Source organism: Mycteria americana, chromosome 5 (assembly GCF_035582795.1).
Source record: "Mycteria americana isolate JAX WOST 10 ecotype Jacksonville Zoo and Gardens chromosome 5, USCA_MyAme_1.0, whole genome shotgun sequence".
Lineage (NCBI taxonomy): Eukaryota > Metazoa > Chordata > Aves > Ciconiiformes > Ciconiidae > Mycteria > Mycteria americana.
The window spans coordinates 65,927,944-65,945,734 of record NC_134369.1 but is presented as its reverse complement, the minus strand read 5'-3'; the positions used below and the strand labels follow the sequence as shown (position 1 = coordinate 65,945,734).

General features: G+C 44.1%; 1 protein-coding gene across 3 annotated transcripts in view; it reads left to right on the top strand.

Annotated features, from left to right (window-relative positions):
• Nucleotides 1–17,791, top strand: part of SYNE2 (spectrin repeat containing nuclear envelope protein 2) — a 200,289-nt gene that overhangs the window by 158,165 nt on the left and 24,333 nt on the right. For all 3 annotated transcript variants that reach the window (XM_075503772.1, XM_075503771.1, XM_075503773.1), the window contains exons 96-101: nucleotides 7–241; nucleotides 1,654–1,848; nucleotides 2,629–2,754; nucleotides 4,752–4,907; nucleotides 8,563–8,721; nucleotides 9,743–9,909. In XM_075503772.1, the coding sequence (XP_075359887.1) occupies nucleotides 7–241; nucleotides 1,654–1,848; nucleotides 2,629–2,754; nucleotides 4,752–4,907; nucleotides 8,563–8,721; nucleotides 9,743–9,909 (1,038 nt within the window). The remainder of the gene's footprint in view (nucleotides 1–6; nucleotides 242–1,653; nucleotides 1,849–2,628; nucleotides 2,755–4,751; nucleotides 4,908–8,562; nucleotides 8,722–9,742; nucleotides 9,910–17,791) is intronic.

The window sequence follows — 17,791 nt, the reverse complement described above, 5'->3', positions numbered from 1 at the left end:
CTTCAGAACAGAGTTTATTTCCAAGCTCACATTGCTGAAAGAGCAGTGGCAGAGTGTTATCCGGATGGTTCAGCAGAGGAAGAAAGATATCGATGGACTTGTGAGCCAGTGGCAGCTCTTCAGGAGTTCCCTGCGGAGTCTCAGTAGATTTCTTGCTGATACAAATGGCTTCCTCATAGCTGTGAAGAGCCAGGACTGCTATAGCCTTTACCAGCTTAGAAATCTAATTCATGATTTCAAGGTACTGTAGTTATTCCTCATAAATCTAAAATCTGTGTTTTTTCTCAGACTGAAACAACTTCTGTCCAGTAAAGTAAAAAGCTTTAAAATCACATGCTTTTTGGGGAAAAACAATTGCTGACACTTTTACTTGAAGCTGAGCACAGATGAGAAAACAGTGACATTGTGAAAGGTGTGTTATACTAGGAAGCTTCCAGGTCAACATTGTCATCTAGTAGCCTTGTATGCTTTAAAAATATTACTGATATGAACATGGAAATGCAGGGTGCCAGGGAGATTAGGCAGGAACCCTGGTCAGCAGGTACCCTCTAGGTCTGTATGCACCTTATTGACATGGCTGCTGAATGCAGGCCTTGCAGTTTGCCTGAAGGAAGCAGGCACATAGGTGGCAAGACAGGCCATGTGGGTCCTGTGTGTGCAGGGATGGGCAGGAGGTGCCAGGAGCAGAGAATAAAGCACTTGCAAGGGAGTCTGTCCTTGGAGCCACCACTCCAGGATGCAGAGACCTGGGCAGCAGTTCTTCAGGGCAGTGATTTCTGCATTTTGTGTGCAGTGGAAAAAAATATTTTCCTTTGTTAATTTTGGGTATCTTTCTTTTCCATTTAACTATGCAACTCTTTGTTTTGTAAGAAAGTAAAAACAAGCAGTGAACCTGATGGTTGCTTAAGGCAATCTAAAACCTTTCAAAAACACATTATTGAATGCTATTTGCATGGTCCAAGATTTATTGTGTTCCCACACACCTAATGTTGATGGATTAACACATTACCAGTATTCCATTTGGTGCTTGCCCTATTTATTTCATCTTTATTTTTACCTGCTGTGTAAAGATGATTTTCAGTAGATTTTATAAGTGAGTGCTCATGCTTTTCCATAGTGAGAAAAGCCAGAAAGTCTTCTCCCTCCTACTCCAAATTGCCCTTCACTCCTGCTGTTGTTTTACAGAAAGAAACAATGATCATATCTGCTTGTGTTATAGACCAGTTTGTGTTGTAGGCAAATTGTTATTGATGGCTTACTTCACTTGGAGTATGTCATGATTAACAGAGCTGTTATCTCTGAAGAATTTGTCTTAGTTGTTGATGCTAGAGGTGCTAACAGAACTTAAAACTGTTTTTTTATTCTGAATAACTCATACAACTGAATTTCCATCTTTTTGTAACTGCTGCACTTTCACTCTACAGATTCAGTCTGTGAAAAGCTATTGTAGAGTTTTATAGATCAGAAAGAATCTGATTTTTCTGAAATTAAAAAAGCAGATAGAAGATCTATTCATAACTCTTTCATGAATATGAACAAACTAGTGCCTTGTAACTCCCTTTATGAGTCTTCACTTCCTCCCAAGTGAAATGCTAGGAGTGTGTTCTAAAGCTTAAAACAGCTTAGAAACTTAATTTTTTTTTTCTTTTAAAGAGTAAGGCAGTGATTCTTCAGAGGTGGCAAGCCATGTACTCCTTAATCATCGATGTCGGGGAGAAGTTGCGCACTGTCTCTGATCCCGAGACCAACGCTGTTCTCCAGGAGGAGCTCAGCCAGTTACAGCAGAGTTGGGGGGACACCCAGGTCCAGCTGGAGAAGAAGAAGATGCAGCTCAGCAGCACCCTACAGGTAGATGATGCCCTCCCCAGGGAGAAGCAGCACCTGCTTCTCTGGCATTGGCTCTTGAGAGCTTCCCTGCCCCACCGTCCCCAGGGCTGAGCTCTGTAGCAACAAGGCAAATGCTGAGCTGCTGCTCACTGCCAAGGGACTCTGAGGGAATTGCCTGTCATGTGTCATCAGGGCATGTAGGAAGCTAAAACTGTGGTCCTCTGATTCTCCAAAGGAAAATGGAGTTGGCATCCATTTGTTGCTACAATGGATGTTCCCACTCTGATTGTTCTCATGCTCCCCGTGGCCTGGGGCTCTCTCCTGCTTTGGGCTGCGAAGCCTGAGCTAAAATTTAGCTTAGAGGGAGTTAGCATGACTTATTGCTCCTCCTGCTGTTGCACCTCTAAACAGAAAGGTAAGTCTTATTTATTTCCTTAGAGCAATAAATTTGTTTTCATGGCTAGACAGCACATAGGTATGTCTTAAAATTGAATACTGTCATCGATAAGATCCCCAGCCCAAAAATTATGCTTACAGCCTCTCAGGTTGGACAAAAGAGAAAGAGCAGAAATGCTCTGTAAGGCAAACCTTAAATACCTGAGAGGGTTCAAGTTCTCTAAATCCATGTACCAAATTCTTGTGGGTGGTACTATGTATCAAAAAGAAAATTCAAATAACCAGAGCACAAGATTATTTACTTCAGTGGGTTGAAGAAGCTATTTTGTAACATATCCATATGGTTCAATATGTCATGATAAAGTATCTTCACCTTTTATAACTTCCCTGGGTCTCCTTGAGCAGAGTTGGGACTGCTGTGAAAAGCAAACCAAGGAATTAGAAAGCAGGCTGCGAGAGCTAAAGGAGAAAGTAAAAGATCCACTTCCAGTTGAACATGAAGAGCTCTACAAAGCCAAGGAACACATTAAGGTATTGAACAGCCATATTGTATTTAAATAGATGTAGTCTTTGCACAACACTTGATCCCTGTAAAATCAGTTTTTCCTCTTACCTGCTCTTGAGTGACACTGAATTTCTCTCCTTTATACTATCCTGATTGCTGCCAATCTGCAAAGTCCAGCTGACCAAGAAGATTACAAGAACAGTAGTAGTGTTTGGATTTTTTTTCCTGCTTCTGCTCCCTTTCCACAGTCTGAATTCATAAAATAAGCAGTTCCTCCAACAAAAGGGAAAAACTCCCTGGTCTCAGCTCAGTTGGCTGCTATTATAATGGCTGAATCTCCCTTTTTCTTTTCCAATCCATTTTGGACAGGGAGCTCCTCAGGCAAGAGACCTTTTAAGTCTGCAAAGCACCATGCACACCTGTGGGATCTGAGAATAATTAAAGAGAAGGAAAATTTAAGAGTAAGGGAGTGGCAAAAGCCCTTGCAGCCCATAGTGCACCATGAAAATTAAATGGCAAGGAAAGCATTTCCAAGGGATAGGAGGTATTTTGTCTGGACTGGTCAGTCTTTCATCATCCTTTTATGAAGTGAATTGTTGACCTATGTAGTGGGAACAAATAAGCTTATTAACGAGTCAAGGCTTTGAACTCATTATCAGCTGTCTGAAATCTTCTTTGTGATTGCTGGCTGCCTTTCCCACGGCAGCAGTCTTGCTGTAGCCCTGAATTATTTGTGAGATGGCAGCACACAGCTCCTGCCTCTTATTCCAGTAAGAGAAATTCAGTCGCAGAGGTGTCAGGGTCAGACAGTGCCAGTGCAGTTGCTACTCTTGGGTGTCACAGTATAATAAAATAAAGGACCAAAATGGCATAGGGGAGAAAGGACCTCCTTTCCTCTCCCTGCATTTCACTTTTCTATGGAATAAAGATGTTTTTCTTTCAGGCCTAGACCTTATACGAGGCTAGCAAAGTCCCATGAAATTCCATCGTTAGCTCCATTAATGCAGGGATTTGAGCCTTGTTAAGACATATAAATGCATGTGTGCACACCTGTAGGGAGTAATTTGTTGTGAGCTCAGGTAAATTTAGTCTCAGGTTTGTTTGGGTTTTTTCCTCCAGTGTTGAAGCAGATGAGATTTTTTTTTTATGATTTAGATGAGCGACTGGATCAAAAGACCTGTGAAAATGCTTGCAGGGCTTGGAACCAGCACACTTCTGATACACTCACAATTTTTTCCCCTTTAAAATGAGGTAAATTGGATCCTCTGTAAGAGCTTTTTTTGTTAGAGGAGCCAGTGACACTTCCCAGCAACCACCTTGCAAAATGGGACCTCGTACCTCGTGTGCAGAGTATCATGTTTCCCAGCTGCATGCAGTGGTGTCTCTGCTTTTTAGGTGACAATTTTAACACCGATAAGGAAAATGTATAACCTTGTTATAAGGGAAGGGGGAGTTGGGGGAACAAAGCAGAAGAGAGTGTGTTTCTGTGAATGAGCAGTTTAAAAGCACCACATTTCTGACAAATCTGATGAAGTGCCTGTGAAATCGCTCATTAGAGAAGGGAACCAATTTTATTTTTTTAGCATTTAAATAAATAACCTGAAAATGGAACAAATTATGGTGGAAAGCAACTTGTCCAAAATAATTAAAAAAAAAAAAAAAAAACCAAAAACAAACACCAAGAAGTGGGCACGTTCCTTCCTGGATGTGAGACCCCAAATACTGCCCAGGAGCATGGGGAGCTGCAGGGGGTCAGGCAGCGTTTTGGCACTTTGGGATGCAGCGGAGGCTGCTGCTGCAGCAGTGGAATCAGCAGCAGCTCTGCCCCGGGCTCCCGTGGGCTCCGAGTCGGGCCCCGAGCCGAATGCACGGGGACCCCGGCCGGCCCAGCCGGAGAGCGCTGCACAAGCGGCGGCACATTCCCCTCCTCTCCTCCCCCACAGGCCAGGCAGGGATTAACGAGCAGGTTTGGAAACCAGAGGAGCTTAGTGCCAAGGCTTGTTCTGGGTGCGTTTCCATGCAGGAGCTGGAGCAGTCGCTGACAGACTGGGCCCACAACATGAAGGAGCTGCGGTCCATGAAGGTGGAGCTGGCTCACTGCATCCTCACCGAGGACATGATGGTGCTCAAGGAGCAAGTTGAACATTTGCACAGGCAGTGGGAAGAGCTCTGCTTGCGAGTAAGTCTTCCACCTTCTCTGGGGTTTTATAGCGGGATATTCATAGGGCCTGGCAGAAAAGGGGGAGCGGGTTAGCAGATGGGATTTCTCGTGGGGTTGGCTCACTTTTGCAGTCTTGGGTGGGGATGGGGCTTCTCCTGGTGCAGCTGACCAGGGCTGAAGTTTGACCAGGGCTGGTTTGCCCTTTGTTTCCTGGTCACAGACTGCTGAGATGTTTTTTTGCAAACCCTTTGTGAGTGCCTGAACTGCACAGAGCTCAAATGCAGCTGTTTGCTGAAATAGGTGGCTTTGTTCTGGGCTGCCAAAGGGGGGGGGGGCGGAGAGAGGGATAAACACAGGAATTGCCTGAAGGCATGAAGCAGGGAAAGGAAGGCGGAGGTCTTTGCAATCTGATGTCAACAAAAAATTCCGGGAGAGTTGATAAAGAAAACTTAAATGTGTTTAAATACTGACTCCTTGGGTTTAAACACATTAAGAGCTGACTTGTCTTTTCTGTAGCAGTAAAATACTGTGAAACATTTGCGTTCTTTGTGGCTTGTTGCTATATTACATTTAATTTAGTGCTGCATGTAAAATTGCTGGGGAACGTTTACCAGCAAAGTCACATGAACTTGATTCATTAGGTTATTATGCAGTTTGAATGTGTGTTTACTTTGCCCTGTTAACAGGATTGGAAGAAGTAAAATACTTAAGGGTCTTAAGTTACTCTGGATGGCTCTACATGCCAGCAAGCCAAACTCTTGCCTCTCTTTACTCACAAGCCAATAGCTTTTATTTTACAGTTTGTAAAGAAGTATTGAAGCAAGTTAGTATTTCGTGTCTAACCCTCACTCAGGCAAAGGTAAAGCAATCGTGGTGGGAATATTGCCAGAGTAATGAACAGCTATGCTTATTTCACAAACTTTGGTGTGATGAAATAGTTATTTGGGTTTCTTTTTTGCGTTGCAACGAGAAAGAATTTAGTATCTTTGCCTTAAACTGGACGGTTAATCTACAACCAATGTTTTCTCTGTTATTGTTTCTGAACTCTGAAAATAATTCCAGAGACACCCTCCCCCCTCCTGAGAAATATAGGCCATTATTTTTAAATCAAAATGCCTGAGCCATCTTCCTAATGGAAATCTGTAGTTAAGTCTATAAATAAGAGAACTTTGTTGTTTTTCCTTTTTTGATGAACTGCTGATGCCTGTTATTTCAACTGTGGTGAACAGCCCTGAAAATTAAGCTACCTTTTGTGTGTACTCCACTACAGTCTATCCAAGTAGTAATTTCCTGTAGTAATTTAAGTTCAGATTTTATTCAAAATTTCCATTTTAATTTCCTGAGGGAACAACGTTTAGTTCAGTCTGTCTTGGAGAGAAGAAAGGGGTGACACTAATGTGACTGTTAGGCACACAAAAATCTGTAGTGGGAGGAATCTATTCAGTGCTGCAGTGGAGGGATGTACTGAAATGGTTACACAGCCCTAATGAGCGTCCAGAGAGCCTGCACTGATGCTCAGCGCTGGACACAGGGTAGGAAAGCAGACTTTAGCGGTTGTGCTGCTAGCACGACTGCTTTGTTTTGGCTAACAAATTAGAGGAGTCAAGATGTATTGTGTGAAGGAAAATCGGCAGTGTAAATGCAGAGAGGTGAAAGCCTTTAAGAGCGAGATGCTGCTGCAGCTGTTGTGGCCATGGGAACGGGGCAGCCAGATGCCGGTGCCGGACAGGACAGCGACACAAACACACTTAGTGAGCAGATGCACTCAGGATTAGCGTTTACATAGCTGCCCTTGCAAGGTACATGTAGGTCAAAGATTTAACTATTCATATCAGCGAGTATCCTGTCCTAATGAATGCTAGTGTACAGCTTGGGCCTGGGCCTTGATATTCTTTTAGCCTCCCTTGGGAATGCTCAGACTGCTCCTGCATCACGCTGTGGATGCAAAATGGAGCTGGTACTGGGGCAGCTGGTCTGAGGAGAAAGCGCTCAAAGCAATGACTTGAATGGCTCATGTTCCTAGAAGTTTGTGTGGGATTTTTTGGCTCATTCCTGGTTTACCCCAATCTGTATTGCTTAGCCAGCTAAAAGGTGCTTCCTGCTTTTAAAATCCTGCCTTGCCCCATGCTTAGCTGGAGTCAGGATAATTTCAGGATTTAACGATGGTTTTGCTGACATGCATAGTCTCTTCTTCCACTGACCAAATTAACTCATCTCCACACACGGGAGATGCTGCAAGTGGTAGAGGAAGGATGAGGGATTTGCCCTTCATCCCTCTGAGGCTGAGGGTATGAGGGAGCATCCCAGAGCAGAGGCCCTCTCAGGGAGACTTTCTGAGGTCCCTGGGGTCTCCAGGAGACTTCTTCCCATTGAGAACTTTGGAGATTGTTTCCCTGTTTGCCAAGACAGTGCTTTCGGCTTCATTTCTCTGCTTAGATCAGCATGAAAGATTTAGAAATCACTTTCACCTCCCGTTCCCCTCCTTAAAAAAAAAATCAGAATTTGAAGGACAAAAGCAATATAGTGGGAGATCACTTGGTATCTCCTATTTTGATCCTGGTGTTATGTGGAGCTGGTCTTGCTTCCGCACTACACACTTAAACTTCACTCTGAGGTACAAAATGGTGTTAGAGATTACTCTAGGAGAATCAATAATGGAATTTTGAGGAGTCATATGCTGTATAAAGTGCATGTGAGATGTGAAGAGGGAATGTTTCCTGCCTTGAGGTGATATTTAGAGCGGCCATTCGCAGCCAAGGGAAGCAAAATGTTATGCTCAGTCTTCTTTACACAAAGTTTACTGGTGAGGGGTTAGTTGTTTGTCTTGTTTTGTTTCAGTAGAACTTGTACCATTTTTCGCTTCCTTTGTCCCATCCCTCTTAGTACAGGAATCCATCAAACTAGATAAATTAATACAAATATATATTTAAGTCTCCTGGGCTAGGAATAAGTACTATTAGCTAGTAGAAGAGTGATCCTGCTTCTTTCTGAGATGTTGGAGCAATGATATTAGCTTTGCTGGTTCAGGCAGCATCAGACCTTAATTTCTCGGTGTAGACAATTTGTTTATCTGTCCTGGTAAATGTAATTTTGAGGGAAAAAATCCATAGTTTTCAATAAAAGGTACAGATTCTTGGTGTTGATTTTTTTTTTTTAAGTTCTCCAAGAACTGGTGAGCAAATAGAAAGAAAATAGGGAGGTTTTTATAGAGATAAAAATAATTGCAGTCAGTAGTTGCAAAGTTTCTCTTACAGTTGCAGAAAAATAAGAACTTACCTAGGTGTTATTTCTCTTGTGTTATATATGAGACCGTGCTAAACAGTATGTAGTAATTATATGTTTTATATTCCTTCTTTGTTTGGCATTTTCAAGTTTTCACTGAATAATATGTAAATTGTTATATAAGCTCATTATTTATAAAGCTGTCACTCAGTTTAATTCTTCTGAGGGAGAGAATCTGGTGTTTGGTAGTCAACTTCTGGCCCTGCTATCCAAAATAAGATGTAATAACAATCTGCTTGCTGGCTTTGAAAAGAAAACTAGAGATACTTGATAACTGCTCCTGCAAAATGGAATATGATCAAATGCAGACTAGAAATTAGAAGGCTCATAATTGCTGGTTTCCTTCCTGAGAAAGACGTTGCCAGCAGCTAATGTGTGTGCTTATCCATAGGTGTCTCTGCGTAAGCAGGAGATCGAGGACAGGCTCAATGCCTGGATTGTGTTCAATGAAAAGAATAAGGAGCTGTGCTCCTGGCTGGTTCAAATGGAAAGCAAAGTGTTGCAGACTGCAGATGTTAGTATTGAAGACATGATAGACAAATTGCAGAAGGTAAGTAGTGAAGCCACTTTTCTTCAATTGCAGTCTGATAGCTCGTTATAGAGACACCATTCCTCATTTCTTCCTTGCCTCTTGGAAGCAATACGTGATATAAAACCAGCACGTACAGGCTCTTGTGAGAAGATGAGCTTTTCTAGCCTCAGCTCTTTTCTTCTTCTTGATGTTCAGACTTGGAGCATAATGCAAAACAGAAATACCACCTGACTACATTTAGGCATGGAGTGTGATGTATGTGAGTTATGGGGGGGGGGTCGGGTTTGTTGGGCACACGTGCCCATGCAGCACTGCACAGAGCTTTCCCTGCTGGGCATCAGTGGTGTCTTGGGAGCGTCTCACTGCTCTCACCACCTCCACCCGTGTCGGCGGTTATGAAACTGGTAGTCACAGGGCAAAGAAAAGATTGAAGGACAGGGTAGGTCTTATGCCAGCAGAACAAGAAGTTACCACAACCAAAAATAAAACCTAATTCTGCGCCTTCTCCTTGGTAGTCAGTGCAGTTAGTGCTTTCTAATACTTTCGTATTAGCTTGATTTTAAACAGACCATTATTTTGCTGCAGTGTTCCTCCCCATGGCTTAAAGGTCTCGATATCTAATCCCAGATCTCCTCTGGATAAGAATACCAGCAAAATAAAGCCATCCTACACGTGAATTTGGGTTCTTTTGAGGTAGCTTTATTGAAAAATGATGTTAAATCAGGAAAGCAGGGACAAAATTAGAACATTAAACTGCTATTTTTAGGAGTACTTAATCCTGGCACTTGCAAGTCTTTAAGCTGCTTATTTTTTCATAGTGACTTCATTGTGAGAGTGCTTTTCCATTGAGGGTTTTTTTTTGTTTTGTTTTAAGTGAAAGAGTTCTACATGCTAATGTAGAAACCTCAGCCATTGCAAGCCAAACCTGACTTCACATCACATATATGGGAAAAGAAACAGATAGTTTTGTTTTGGTTTTGTTGTGTTGTTTTCTTTTGTTTTGCCCAGGCATTAAGCAATGTTTGTGTATATTTATCAGGATTGCATGGAAGAAATAAACCTGTTCAGTGAAAATAAGCTTCACTTGAAACAAATGGGCGATCAGCTAATCAAGGCTAGCAACAAGAGCCGAGTTGCAGAAATAGATGATAAACTCAACAAAGTCAATGATCGCTGGCAGCATCTCTTTGATGTCATTGGAGCACGGTAAGAAAATTATTTTCGTTGTTTTATATGAGATAACAGGCTGACATGACTTTTCAGTTCTGTTGAAATTTATTATTGAGAGTCAAGTTAATGCTTTTTTGTTGTGATTTACTGCTGTATTATGAGAGCAAATGTCTTAATTTATCTAATGGTAGAGGGAAAGGTGTAAGAATTCATATGAAATGTAATTTTAATCATGGGAGCTATGTAAAAGGAAGAGTCAAAGTGATTTCTCTGTTACATGTGTTGAATTGCAATTTAAGTTTAAGGCAGTATGGTAGGAGTTCATTTGGGCTCTTTCGGAGAGCCTCCTGTTTTAAGACAAGCCTCTATTTCACCCTGTGTCTGAATGTACAGAATTTGGGAATAGATTCCTGGCCTGTATCTGTAGACAGTCAGATTTATATAATGATAATGTTCCTCTTTTACATTCAAAAGTGTATGAAATTTCATTTAATATTAGTGCTATTTCTTTACTCAGTCTCTTTCCTTAAAACAACTGGAAGACCATACCATGAGTTTATTTTTTAAATTCAGGATCTTCTGCATGATGGTGAAATGGAAAATACTATCAGTTGAAATTAAAACAAAAACCTGCATAGTCTAGGCAATGACCTCTTCTTAAAGGATTAAACATCTTTATTATACCTGACAGAGTTAAGAACATCATGATCATTTTAGTATTAGCCTTACTGAGACGATCCCATTTCACTGTTATCTCTGAGTTTCTACCACAGCTTTGGAGGAAGATGCTGGGCTGGTCTTACCGGCTGCCTGAGTTTATTAGTAATCCAGAAATAATAAGGCTAACGCAGTTAGTATTGGTCTAAACTTCTCTCCCAAGGTTTTGTTTTGCCTGTAACCCCCCTCTCTGGGCCCTCAGAAGCTCTCTTGCTCAGTTAACATTTGGGACAGATAAGATGCATGGTTGTGCTGTGAAAACGTAGTGCTAAGCATGCTGGATCTTAATCAGGAATGAGATCTGAATTAATGGTGACACATGAGCCGTGAATGATTAAGCAGAAGCTGCCTTCTTAAGATCTAACACTTTGCAGATAGTCTTGCAATGGTTGTCTCAAGGTGTCTTTGTATTTGATCTGGTGTTATTTCAATAACAGCACTTTTTCTGTTCTTATCATATGGTAACATGCCACTTTTAAATCACTTTTATGATCATTTGTGTTCTGCTGTGTGTTGGTTTTGAATTGTAGCAATTTTAAAATGCAGATTCAAATGCACTATTTTAAAACTGAGGTAAACATGGCACATTTCTAGTAGTCTTTTAGGAAAGTATGCTAAAGAACTGATGGGATATTTAGAGAGAGATCTGGCAGTCTTATTCAAGTAGTCTGTGACAACAGAGCACTTGATTTAAGACATCCCAGGTAGACAAACTTTACCTTCAGACAGGCATATGGTGGTGCTTTGAGGTACATTAATGTGGATTTCCCTACAGCATCAACATAGCTCCCAGTATTGGATATCTAAGTGGCTATTGCAGCTACTGGGGAGTTGATGTGATGCTTTATGATTGTTCCTGTGTTCTTAATCCCAAAAGATCTGGAACATGCCGGCTTCTACTTGTAATTTCCACCAACTTTGTGGTCAGGACCAGGGTAATGAACTGGAAGGACCTGACAAAATGTGGTTTTAAGCAGCTCCCTCAGTGGTCCAAGGTTATTGGGCTGCCCAGTGGGCTCTGCCGGTCCTCTTGGACTTAATACTAGTGGAGGTTCAACATATTGCAGCATTTTGCAGCATGGGTGTAGCACATCTCCTCCCTCGCTTAATCCACCTTGCTTGGACTTGGCTGCAGCTCAGCTGTTCTCAGCTGCTCAGTCATAAATAACCACCAGGCTAGACATTCGCAATAGAATCTGAGTACAGTCCTCAGAGTTTATTTTGCCCTGTTTACAACCTTCCAACTTTCCATTTTGATCACTGCTATAGTGGTGACTTGCCACTGAGATTTGAATTCTGAAGAAATTAAATTAGACTTCGGTTGACTGAAATTTCCACCTCACTCACAGGTATGCTTTGGGGTACTCAAGAGGAGGCTCCTCTTGTGCTTTTGGGTAACCTCTCTTAAGCTCAGGTGATGGGGAGGAGGCAGCAGTTCTACCAATCACAGATGTGCCACAAGTTAGGCCTCTTCATGGGGAAATGAGGCAGAGCAAGGAGCCTTGGGCTGGGGGCAAGATGATCTGTGAGCATGGGTCTATCAGCATGCCCCATGCTGATAGACTGTCTCCTTCCTTTTCAGTTTGCTTTTGTAAAAACTTAAAAATAAACTTCTTTAAGCTGTGTTGAAAGAACACATGAAAATAGAGTGGTGGCAAAATTCATGTTGGCCCCCTTGCGTGAAGCCATCACAATCCAGACATGCTCACACAATCTCAAATATCTGCCATCAACTGTTTCATTCAGTGGCTAGGATGGGTTGGCTCCAGGGAGGCTGGAGCCTGTAGGGTATGGTATGGGGGCTGTGCACCCACTGCTGCCCAGCAGAAGAGAGGCTGCAGCGCTGCACAACTGCTGCCGTGGCAGCATACCTGGACGAAGCCCTTTTTGTGGGGCACTGCTTCATTTCTTGGGGAAGATAAAAGGGGTAGAGGAGATGCTTCAGGGCAGGACTGCCAGAGAGCCTTGGAGGGTTTGAGGCAATTGAGGTAGGAGAATGCTGCCTAGAGGGAAATGATTAATTTCGACCATGGCGGGGAGGCAATCTTGTCTTGCTCCTGAAAAAAATACTTGTAGGCACTTACTTTCACAGCACCTCCGTGAAATGAGGAGGTGGTTTTGCTCCTGGCTTTTCAGATCAGTAGCTGCAGCAAGTAAACTGAAGTAAAAATTTTCTGAGTTTTTGGTGCCGAATCTGTGACCACTTGAAGCTTTTTTTTTTTACAAGTATTGCGACTTCAGAACTTTCTGTTAAACACATAACCACCTGCTGCCTTTATTCGCACTTGCGGGTGCACCACAGCCCACTGCACCCCTTCCCTGGCCCCCAGTGGCCGTCCGTCACAGGGACAAGGACCAAATCTCACGATGTCTTCATGGCAGGCCAAGACTTGGGCAGTAAGTAAACTACAGAGCCATGCACTGAGTAAGAGGACAAAATGTACATTGAATAGCTGTGTGTTAGAAGCCCAATCCTCCATTCTGGGTGCTGAATCTTTCTAGTAGACAAGCACTTTGTGATCCTGTGGTTAAAGAGTATAAAATAACCTGAATCCACAAAGGAATCTAGTTGAGATTTATAGCCAATTTCAGTTCTGTGGTTTCTAATGCCTCCATGGCTGACGCTGCGACCTGAGTAATGTTTTATCTTTTCTGTAGTGCAGTGTATGGCTGCGTGATGCCAACATGAAACCAAACCAGTCTTGACCCAATGTATCAATACAGAGCATTCCTCCTGATAGCTTATTTCACCTTTTTAAACCAATAAACGTCCTGGGACAGATGGGCAAATTAGGTGAGCTCTCCATTTAGTCCTTGAAGTGATTCTCTTACTTCATTGTGACAAGCTCAGATTTGCCATATGGCTGCACTTGCAGGACTTAACACTTCCATTATATGCCCGTGCTTGGCTTGTGTGGTGACAAAAGCTTTGCCTCATGTGTTGCAGCTGGAGGGTGGCTTGGCGCAAATTCGGAAAAGTCTCAAAATGTTAATTCTCATGGGATGAAGTAACCATTAGCATGCCTGGAAAGGAAAACAAATGAATTTCTGTTCAGCTCAGAAGATACTCTTACCAGGGGAGGTTCTTGTGCTGAATCTGTGTTGATAAGAGGGGGAATACAAACATACTAACAGGCAGAAAAGGAACATTGTGCCAACTGTAAAAATGGACACAGAAAATTTCTTGCTTTTGTTCTCTCATCACCAGCCTTGTAGCAGCACTCTGCTGGAAGAAACTGCTGCATGCTTGCACGTGCACCCAAGTGAAAGCCTGAAACAGTAGGAGGAGTGCACAGGCTGCACCCGGGTGGTAGACAGTCAAAAACCCATGGAGTGGGATTTATATCCCCGGCCATGCATTAACTGGCAAGAATTGCCAAGGAACTGTGTTGTGCACAGCTGTGTTCCTCAGTGTCCTTCCCTGGCCCATCCACCACTGATACTAACTCCATGCTTTGCTTCCCAGCCCCGCTGGGAAGTGTTTGCCTTCTGCGCTGCTGTTTGCATAGTGCCTGCTGGCAGACAGGAGGAGCACCCACGTGTCACGGGAGGGTGTCTGCGCTGCCTGGGGTGTGCAAAGTGTTTGGATGGTGCTTGAGCCTTCATTAAAGCCACCAGCTTCATCAGGGGCTGCCTCTGGCAGTTCTGGGTCTGCAGACAGGTCTCTACAGTAACAAACGTTGCATTTCTGTACCTCTGGGCATCCTGCAGCTCTTCGCACTGCCGCTAAGCTGTGGAAGGGGGATGCCATTTCTCAGCTGCTCTGGCTGTGAGCACACTGCGATGTGTTTTCTTACTTGGTGGGTCTGGTCCGTGTTTTCAGCCTTGTGGAGAAAGGCACATTTTTTGTGTATGTAGCAGGAATGGGTTCAAATGACTGTGACCTTCAGTGTGAGCATGAAAATACAGGGGAAGCTAGCAAGGCCAAACTTGCCTTCTCATTCTTTTAAATGTGAATCCTTGGCAACTAGGACTTTTCCCTGTGTTCGCAAGGTGCCAGCCCTCATTGCAGGGTCCAGGAATCTTAAACTGCCACAACCCAAAGTCAGCCCCTTCCTTCCCACATCAAACTGGGAGGTTCAAGGTGTTTTCAGCTGGTTTCTTGCATACCCTGGCTGAAATTCCCGAACAGCCTGAATCTGCTCAGGTTGCAGTAAAATGGGAGGGAGTTGAAGCTCTCCAGTGACACCAGCTTGTGCTGTGCAGGGGCTCCACGGAGGTCTTATTGGGGACCTCCAGTGAGCCGCTGCTCTGTGCTTCCCCTTCCTCCCTGCACTCTCAGCACAACTGGGCTGCCCCAATAGCCGCTCTAGGGGCAGCGGCCCCCAGCTTGGTAGGCATGGGGAGCGAGCGAGCTCATACTGCATTTCAGCTGGTCTCTGTATCTATTTTCCACCACATTGCTTACCCTTTGGCAGGGCAGACTGTCAGGCACCACGTGTTGGTGTGCTGTCCTACCCTGTCGCAGCTGTGGCTGGGCAGCCCACAGTCAGTGTGGGTGGACTCCAAGTTCAAAGGTCTTTTTAAATTGCTGCAGATCAGTATTGCATGGCAAGGGAAGCAAAGTATGCTGCAGCGAGGCCCCTGGGTAAACAATACAGCCATGTTCAACAGAATTATACTGGTTTGTGGCAGTATCACTGTAAAATCCCATTCTTGTAATTATTTTGGTGCAAAAAAAAAAAAATCTGGGCAGTTGAAATCTCACTCGCAAAGTGCCTGCTTGCTTTCCGTGTTCTCCGGGCTCCCTGTCCTTTAGGGATTACGCTACTTGTCGGTGCAAAAGCTGTGACAGAATTCATTACCGTATCAGGCAGGATGGCTGGGCTTATTTTGGTTACGCAATGTGCGCCGGGAGCAGCGGGGAGCTGGCGATGCGAGCGGAGTCCCTGTCTTCTGCATGCTGTCACCATTCCCGGTGTCTGCCTGTCGAGCTGGGAGGGTTATTTCCCCATTTTCTGTCACAGACCTACCATTTCGAATGCATTTTTGAACCTCCCCAGATCATAATCAGGTTAAACTGTCAAGGTGACTGGGCATGATTTATCTGTGCAAATGTCTGAAGCCCTCTCACGGTGTGTGGTGTCTTCCCAGGCACTTTTTATCCTGCCATGTATTGAATGTGAGCAATTGGCAAGCCAATACAGGTCTGTGGAAGATGACCTGAATACTGAAAAACCTTTGGTTTCAAAATCATTCCTTGCATTTTTGGTGGGATTATCGTAACTTATTTATTTTTTTCCTGATACTGGCTGGGTGGGGAGTGACTTTTAATCCAAGGTTCTCTGACTTCCGCCTTTTTTTCCCACCCTGTGATCTCTGGCAGTCATAACACACAGAAATCATGACAGCGTGTTTTTCCACAAACAAGTGATATCATAAATGAAGATTAGGGGTTATTTTGTCCTCTGGTGTAACAGGCTACTTGCACTGGAGGCCTTCTGCCTGCACTAGAAGGTTAAAAAGAGGACAGGTTAGTGTGTGGGAGATTTAATTCCTACTTAAATACCTGGGATATAATGGCAAAGGCGAGAAGGAAGAACGCAGGGGAAGTAAGGATACATCTGTGTGTGTGGTGCCTGTGCGTGGATGTACGTTTTCTCGGTTTTTTGGGTTTGCTTCAAATTGACTCTGCTGCAAATCATCCGGGTCTGAGGCTCCAATCCCTCTTTCACGCAAGAAATGAGCACCGCATCTACCTTTTTAGGTGCCGAAGCCTCCAGCCTGCAACCTTTTTGTTGCCAGCCGCGGGCAGCCGCTCGGCGTGTGCTTCTTTGCGTGCTGATTCTCTTGTGTCAGAATAAAGCTCTCGTGATTTTGTTCTGAGGAGGGATGCGGCCGTTTGCCAGGTAAAATACCAACCCAAAACGTAGGGGTTAAAACTGGGGAGAGCGATAGTGGCTCCCCAGCTCGGGGGTCGGGGAGGAGGACGGGCGAGCCTCCCCCCCACGCAGGATGCTAAAGCAGCGAATAAATAGGGCATCTGTGGAGGAGGGGTTTCCTCTTCCATGCCTGCTGTGGTTGCACAGACGATCCCCCTTGCAGCTTGGGATTTGCAAGCTGAGGAATGGTTTTTTCTTGCGAACCGTAAGTGCCATGTTGGTAAGCGGTGCGGGTTTGGTCGCGGTGGGTTTTGCTGGAGCAGGCATGGCTGGCGTGAGCGGGACCGGCTGGCCTTGGGCGGCGGGGGGGAAGGGCACCGCAGTGCCGATGCGTCGGTGGCTCCCCGCAATCCGCCTCGGACAAGTGTATGAGCGGGAGACGCAGCGCATTAGCAGGAGGAATGGTGCTCAGGGGCCTCTCGCTTAAAATCAGCTGTGTTTTGGGGTTTTGCGCCCAAGATAGTGGAGATCTGTGACAACAACCTTTTGGACTCGCCGGCAGGGTAACGCGAGAAAAGCCTCCTCCGGCACACCCGCTGTTTGCTCTGCTCGCTGTGCTAACACAACCCACGAACACGGGGGCTTCCTGTCATTGTACCAGGGCCGGGCGCTGTACAGAGAAACGTCCTGGCATTTTGTACGAAGGCCTGAAATTTGCCTTTGACATCACCTCTCCAAATCGGGTCTTTTGTCCCTCACATAGTTAAGCTCGCCCTGCAGCTTACTGAACAAAGGTTTCCTGCGTTGTGCATCTCATTTGCCTTACCGGGTTGTAAACAATCCTGTCAGCTGGCAGGGCAATTGCAGCTCCTCTTTGGTTAAAAAGAAATGTATGTAGTATCTTTTTCTGATGACATTCGTGCTTGTGAAGGAGAGTTTGGAACATACGTCAGCATGGTTTTTATTCCCTCAGACAGTAAAATTTGAATGTTATTTATTACCTTATTTGAGCTTCCCTGTACCTTTTCCTGTAGCATTTTGACAGCTAATGCAATGCAATTGGCAGGCATTTTGCAATTCTTTATGTTTGTGTGAATACATTTCAGTCAACCTGAAAGTGCCTTCTACTGCTAGAAATTTCCTGAGTAGTAACTACCAAATATTCTGTGTATTTGTGGGGCTATGCAATGATTCAGCCTGAAACAGCTTAATGCATTTCTCTTGTAACCCAGTGCTGGCAACTTCATCGAGTGTATTAAGACCCAAATCCAATCTCTAGTCAGGTCAGTTAGCCCTTCTGTTCACTTTTGCAGCCAGCTTTTAGTTATAATCTACTAGTTTTGTTCTTTTTCTGCCACCTCTATTTTGGTGTAAAGATT